General features: G+C 40.0%; 1 protein-coding gene across 1 annotated transcript; it reads left to right on the top strand.

Moving 5' to 3' along the window:
• Nucleotides 1-5,766: 5,766 nt before the first annotated feature.
• LOC146638095 (transmembrane emp24 domain-containing protein 11) lies at nt 5,767-7,680 on the top strand. The gene is made up of 5 exons (XM_085365910.1): nt 5,767-5,896; nt 6,669-6,760; nt 6,898-7,023; nt 7,148-7,294; nt 7,531-7,680. Exons 1-5 carry the CDS (start codon nt 5,767-5,769, stop codon nt 7,678-7,680), a joined length of 645 nt encoding a protein of 214 aa, XP_085222036.1.
• The last annotated feature ends 244 nt before the right edge of the window (nt 7,681-7,924 follow it).

Here is a 7,924-nt window from a genome sequence, read left to right as displayed (position 1 = left end):
TTTCTTATTGATTCCAGGCTTATTTCGAAAGTGGTTAGTTCCACTTATCACAGTATTTTAGTTTCGGACCACGCACCTCTCTCAACGGTAATTGACTTCAACCTATATACCCCCCAATACAATTGGAAATTTAACCCCTCTTTATATCTAAATGACTCTTTTACGGTTTACCTATCTACTAAAATCGCAGAATTTTTACAATTTAATGATAATGGTGTAGTTTCAGACTCTGTTTTGTGGGAGTCCTTTAAAGTCGTTATTAGAGGCCATATTATTGCTTATCAAGCTTCTCAGAAGAGGGACAAACTCAGGCTGCGTACTAATATTGAGGCAGAGCTGTCTGTGTTGGAGGAGAAGTATCGCGATACCGGGGCTGCTGACACACTTAATACCATTCTCAAATTGAAATATGACTACAACCACATGTTGGGGGAGCAGGTCATGAATTGTATTCGTCGATTAAAACAGAAGCATTTTGAGCTTGGTGAAAAGGCTGACAAGGTGCTTTCCAGACAGCTGAAGGGCATTCAAGCTGAAAGGGCGATACACAGAATTCTCTCTGCAACTGGCCAGTTGCTGTCCGATCACAAGCAGATAAATGACAGATTTCGCAGTTTTTATTGTCAGTTATACACATCTAGTACTACGGCCACAGTTGCTGAAATCACTAATTTTCTTAATGCTTTAGACATCCCGACTCTTCCTGAGGCTGCACGGGGCTTACTCGATGCAGACTTTACGCTGGAGGAAATTAGAAATGCAATCTGCTCCTTTCCTAATGGAAAAGCATGTGGTCCGGACGGTTTCGGGATAGAGCTTTATAAGACACATATTGACGTTATCGCTCCCCTGCTACTTCGGATGGTAAATTGCGCAGTGTTAAACGGCTCATTCCCTCATTCTTTCTACGATGCCCATATATGTCTCCTCCTGAAAAAAGACAGAGACGAAACTAATGTTTCTTCCTATCGTCCCCTAAGTCTTCTCAACTCAGACCAAAAGATAATTGCTAAAGTCCTAACCAACCGGTTAAATAAGCACATAGGCTCTATAATTCATCCTGACCAATCGGGTTTTATCCCCAATAGATTCTCTTTTTCTAATACTAGATGTCTCTTAAATGCGATGTACTCAACGACACTGCCCAATTCTGCGGTGATTTCACTCGATGCCCAGCAGGCTTTCGACCAAGTGGAATGGAGTTATTTGTTTGCTACTCTTGAAAAATTTGGTTTTGGGTCGAATTTTTTGAATATGATTAAGTTGCTTTACGCTTGCCCTCGTTCCTTACCAACCATGAGAGGTCGCTCCCGTTCCTCTTACACCGTGGGACAAGGCAGGGTTGTTGCCTCTCTCCAATGCTTTTTGCTTTAGCTCTTGAGCCGTTGGCCATTGCCATCAGAGCCAATTCCCATATCTCTGGTATAAATTGTGGCACGTCAGAGTACACCATCGGTCTGTATGCAGATGATATCATATTGGCTCTTTCAGATTTAAAGATCTCCCTTCCTCCACTTCTTAAGCTGATTGACAGCTTTGGCCACCTATCAGGGTTCACCATAAATTGGAAGAAGTCTGTTCTTATGCCGCTGTCGTCTGGTCTGGGCCCTGATTTCCTGTCTAGTTTGCCCTTTAAGGTCTCCCAGGATTACTTTTCATACCTGGGTATTAACATCCCTAGGAACTCAAAACTCCTCTTCAGGCTTAATTATTCGGTTCTAACTGATGAGCTCAAGTGTATGATAGATAGGTGGAAACTTCTCCCACTTTCAATGATTGGCCGTATCAATATAATCAAAATGGTTGTGCTCCCTAAATTCATGTACCTATTCCAGAACGTTCCTATTTTTCTCAGGTCTTCCTTTTTCAAAGCGTTGGATGCCATTATCATGCCTTTCGTTTGGGCCTACAAGCCCCCCCGCATCTCGAAGTCTCACTTGCAAAAGCCCTCGGACGAGGGTGGTCTGGGCCTTCCAGTTTTCAGACATTATTACTGGGCCTGTAATGCCAGAGCCTGGGTCTTCTGGAATCTGCCTATAGTTGGTGATGCTGTGGGATGCAGGTCCAGCCCTAAATGGCTCGAATTGGAGCTTAGCACTGCTATCGAGCACACTGGAGCATCCTTGCCAGCTATCTTATTTTCAAAATCGGTTATTAAAAGTGCATGTGATGACTTTATTCTTTGCAACTCCGTAAAAATATTGAATCAAATTAAGAGAATCTTGAACCTCCCGGTAGTGTCAACTTTTGCCCCGATCTGCCACAATCCTAGCTTTACGCCTAGTACAATGGATGCTGCTTTCAAACAATGGCCTGTCAAAGGGTTAATTGCTATAAAGGATCTTTATATCGACAATCATTTTGCCTCTTTTGCTCAGCTTCAGACAAAGTACAATCTCCCTACAAGTCATTTTTTTCGGTACTTACAAATTAGGAATTATGTCAAGCAAGCATTCTCAAATTTAGATACCATCCCCATACAGCATGTCTTTTACAATATGATGAACGAACCTCCCACCTCAAAACACTTAATTTCTCGGCTTGTCAACCTTTTTTCTTCGGCAGCCCCCTCTTGCCATATTAAAGAGGCTTGGACAAGGGACACTGGTTTGGTTATCTCTGACGATCTATGGGCTGAAGTGTTAAGTCGGATAAAACTATGCTCTGTTAACGCCCGGCTTCAGTTAATTCAATTTAAGGTTGTCCATAGACTGCACTATTCCAAAACCAAATTGAACAAGATTTTTCCTAACGTTTCCCCCAAATGTGATAAATGTAAACTTGTGGACGGTACTCTTGGGCATCTTTTTTGGTCCTGTTCTACGCTTACAGCCTTTTGGACTAGTATTTTTAGTTTCTATAGCACTGTTTATGATAGGCAACTGTATCCTGACTGTCTTATGGTGATCCTGGGCTGCTCCGGCGACTCCTTGGCACTTCCCTTTGCTGTTCAACAGGCCCTCATGTTTGGTATGGTGATTGCCAAACGTTTGATTCTGGGGGAGTGGAAATCTGCCTCCCCTCCCTGCTTCAAGAGGTGGCTCGAGGAGATGGTCTCCTGTCTATACCTGGAAGAAATTCGGTTCTCTACGTCTGATTCCATGGAGAAGTTCAGGAAGATATGGGGGCCCTTTATAGACCACATTAAGAAGGACAGTCCACGCCCTGGGTCCTGACCACATTGTTTTAACTGCTTTCATTCTGAGCTGTTGCCCATAACTGTTTTTGCATGATTGTTATCAGCTCCTCCTAGCGATCTTTGGATTTGATCTTGTGGATTGGACTCACTAGATTGTGAGTTGTTTGACATGTATACCACTTGCTTTGTTTGCTTCTCTGCTGTTTTTAATAAGTGCTGGCCTTGTACCCTGTTGTGTGGTTTGTTGCTCTGTTTTTTTTGTTTGTTTGTTTGTTTTTTTTGGTTGTTATTGTCTTTATTGTCTGTGTTCTTCTGTCCCGCTGTTTGTGAATGTGTAAAAAAATTTTGAAACTTGCATAAATAAATACATTAAAAAAAAAGAAAAAAAAAAAAAGAAATTAATTTCACATAAAGGCTATAAAGCATAAATTCTACTGCACAAAAATATATATGTACATAGAAAAATGACCTTTTCCTTCAGGGCATGATGAAGACGACATAATTTTAAGTAAACGATATTAACGTAAATATGTAGAACAGATATTCCCACCAAGCCAGCACTGAAACTACAGACGGCAGACTGAATAGCAATAAGAACTAAACATCTGGGACATGAGGGATGTCCTTCCGTTCGGAATGACGAGGGAGAGGAAAATTACTGAGCTAAAGATGTGTGTTTTAGCATTTCTATTGTAGGTTCACTAACTATGTGTTAGAAGTAAGAGTAATGTAAACATCCAGTTTGGTGCAATGTCACGAGAAATATCCCTGCTTTGTTTGTGAAATTGAATTTTTAACAGACACAGTATAAAACCTGTGGTTATTTTATTGGTATGATAAAAGTACTGATTTACTATTCAAGCTTCCTGTAAAGTTACCAGAGTGTGGGATGAGAAGGAAATCTGATTCTTTGCTTACTTTAGAAATGACAACTTTTGCAGATGCTAAATATGAGATGGGTTCATTCAGTGTGTGTGGGAGTTTTCTCTGCATGTGACCTCATCTAAGGTAAACATATGGCATTTTACGCAATGGACTTGATTACATTTCCTACACTGATTACTAGGGATGGGTATTGTTTAGGTTTTATCCGATACCGGTGCCAAACCGGTACTTTTGAAACGGTGCTGGTGCTTAAACGGTGCTCAAACCGGTGCTTGAAGAATGGAGAAAACAAAATTGGTCCACAAAAAAAACCTCTCATGTTCAGCTGTTTTTTTGTAAAAAGATAACAATGTTAGCATTTTCTGCAGCTATGGGGCATATATGGTATCACTCTTGGCTGGAAGCAGTGCTTAAACAATGGAAAAAAAACACAAACTTTGTCCAAAAACCTCTCATATTTAGCTGTTTTCCACTTTTTCTTTGGTCATTTTAGCCTTTTTGGCCAGGGTGAAGGGAGCATCTGCCATCAAACAAGAAGACAGCAGCATGTAGCTATGATGATGTTTGCTAGTTCACCTTACATGCATTAATGTAATAACGTGGTTAGCCTACTCAACGTAAATTATACACGAACAACATGAAGCTACTCACGCAGAGAAGAACGGCTGCTGCTGCATCATCATCATCATCATTTCTGCTACACTGGCAGGGCTAGGGGCCAGGACTCTCCTCTTCGGGTTTTTGGGGGATGTTGCTAACTCCGGGTCCGATATGTGCACGGTGTGAGGTCTCACAGCAAGCTATCAAATACGGCGCATTTCTCGGCTTTTAAAAAAACGCTATGCGTCGCCAGGTGTTTCATCGGATTTGAGGTGTTACCTCCTTTGACAGTATCACAGTATCAGCTTAAAGCACTTGTTGCTGCTGGGTTTGCATCTTTTGCTGTGAAGTACAGCCAGACTTTTGACCGCTTCGCCTTGGGCATTTTTAATCTGTAGCTCTTCTCTAAAAGAAAGTACGTACCTGGGCCCGCCTACTATCCTTGGAAACTTAAAATGATTGGCTAGAATCTAAAGTGTATCATAGCTCAGGAAAAAAAAGCACCAAAATGTGCGCTGCTTTTCGGTCTGGTTACTACCGTTTATGTCAGAACCGGTGCCATCATTTCACCTGATACTGGTACCCATCCCTACTGATTACATAATGGGACACTGTCAAACAATCAACTTACTATATTACAATGTGCTAATATTTTGCATATAATTGTCCTTTGGTACTCTAAAGTACAGAAAAAAACTGGAAAGCACCTTCTTGAATTTTACTGAGGTAAATGTAAAGTACATCCTTGATAAACACACAACATTTTTTATAAGTGACACTACAAATTGTTATATGTGACCAAAAGTTCATGATGCTTATTCCTACCTCGTGTTAGTGTCAGAATATAAATATAATCTGCAGTGAAACGAAGAAACAGCTAGATACCCTATATCAGGTACATGCTTGCCATTGCAGCTTTTCTATTGGTTGCCAGGTTAACCAGTTACAAAATTACCAGAATAACTTGTCACACAAAGTAGCACCTGTGAGTTTCTCACACTCTCACATATGGACATCATTAGATGGAAAATACCTCAAACTTGAACTAGAATTTGCAGATCTACATAAAGGCTCTACTGGAACTGCAGGCAAAGCATTAGGTCACTGTTAAGTGTAATCTAATAGTTTGCTGTTAACATAAAATGGGTTTGCAAGGCACTGGCTTTCTCCTTCAGTGTTACCTGATGCTGGCTGCTGCCATGTTTTTTCATCTTGGAGAGCAGGAGGAGAAATGCATCATTGAGGAGATTCCTGAAGACACACTAGTGACCGGTGAGTGTTTTAGATGGGGAAAAGTCCTCCTGAGTATCATTTATGATACCCAATCATAGCAATAAAAGTGGAATCAGTGATTGAGGGTGAATGTAATTATTTACAAATGTTAAAAACCATGTGATTTTTGAATCACACAGTAGCTTTACATGCACAATATTACGTTTCTAATTTGAGCAAATGCAAAAACCATAAAAAGCTATTCGAGCCTTGTTTTAAATGAAACACTTCCAATGTATCCAGTAGTTAAATGAATACAATAAAGAAAGAAATATAAAGAGCATTCCACCAACTGCAAGGTTCATGGAGTTGGAAATCAAAATGAGTGCTTTTTAAGATCTCCTCACGAAAGAACCTCATGAAAAAGCAGTGTATTTAAGGATGTATAACCAAGTAATAACACCTGGGTACACAGCTACCTGAGAGTCGCTAAAACAAACTGTATTTGGTTCTTATTTACCACACGGCAGTTCAGTGATTCTCTCTGCAGTTTTCCATATTTACTGAGCTGCATGTGTGCCAGTGTTTTGCGATACTTTACATTACTTAACATTTCTCAGATCTTTTTTCCTTGATGTTCATCGCAGACTATTTAAGACTTTTTAATGATTACGGTGAGTTTTGATAACCACAGAATAAACTGGAAATGATCAATCTTATCATAAGCATATGTCACGAATCTTGCAAGCTTGCTATGGGTCTTTGCAGTTACTGTGTGTGTAATTTTGTTTGTGTATATGTCTGCACTCATGTGTGTGTCTCTTACCTTTAGGCTTTTTTCTTTTGGAGCCTTGGGATGTGAAGGCGTTATCAAAATTACCTCAACTTGGCCTCACTGTGACAGTAAAAGATTCAAACAGTGAGGTACTGGACTCAAACTTGAATGTCTTCACGTGATGTTACACTAAAAATATGTATCTTTGGAAATGAAAAAGAAACAAATAAACAAAAACAAGTGCTTATTACAGCCTAATAATAATAGTAACTTTCCTACTTTTCAGATTATGTTGTCCAAGCGATATGGGAAATTTGGTAAATTCACCTTCACAGCTCACACTTCTGGTCAGCATTTTCTTTGCTTTAAAACAAACTCGACAAGTTTTTCTGTCTTTGCCCGTGAACGTCTGGTGAGAAACGTGGACACACAGAACAAATGTTATTCAAAACAAAGCAAAATACATAAATGGACTCCCCGTTTAAACACTGACTAATAGTTAACATTAACTTCTGTTTATCAATTTTGCTACACAGAAGCTACATTTGGATGTACAAATGGGAGGGTTCACAGTTGGTCACAATACTGATAGGACCAAGGACAGCATGGAGGCCCTGGAGAACAGTCTTAGACACCTGACGGAGCAGATGATTCACATTACCAGGCAGCAGGAGTTCCAGAGGGTAAATAAATATTTTACTGCACTGTCTTAACAGTTGTTTAAACCTGACATACAGTAAGGAGACCAGTATATCAGATATAAGCTTCATTTTACGTCAAGAATTGTGAAGTACTTTTTTCCACTGCTACCAATGAAGGAGAATATATTCATTTTAAAAAGGTAAAATTACATCATATAACAGGTTATCAATTCTATTCTTCTCTCTTTCTTTTTATTTTGTTGCCTGTTGTCATTCAGGAGAAGGAGGAGGTATTTCGTCAGATCAGTGAGAACACCAACAGCAAAGTGTTGTGGTGGGCTGCAGTGCAGACCTCCATTCTGCTGGTGGTTGGTTTCTGGCAGATGAAAAGACTCAAAGACTTCTTCATCGAGAAGAAACTGGTCTGATGAACAACTTTGACCAGCCTCATTGTTTTTACTTTTATTTCACATACCTGTACCAGTGAAGTTTGAGTGCTCTAGGGCTATAATGCTTAATAAAAAGGCCAGTTTTTACCAAACAGCTGGTGCGATGCTCTAGAGTATGGTGTTTAAGACTATTGTATATACAGTTGTGGTATGAAGTACATACATTCGTCATGGGCATGAAGTTGTGGTGATCTGGGGTTTTAGTGATTTCTGTGAACTGTGG

The sequence above is a fragment of the Diplotaxodon limnothrissa genome, linkage group LG2, assembly GCF_057381915.1.
Source record: "Diplotaxodon limnothrissa isolate DT_005_m linkage group LG2, D_limnothrissa_male_GT1.1, whole genome shotgun sequence".
Lineage (NCBI taxonomy): Eukaryota > Metazoa > Chordata > Actinopteri > Cichliformes > Cichlidae > Diplotaxodon > Diplotaxodon limnothrissa.
Note: the sequence above shows the minus strand (reverse complement) of the source record. Positions and strands in the feature narration are given on the sequence as shown.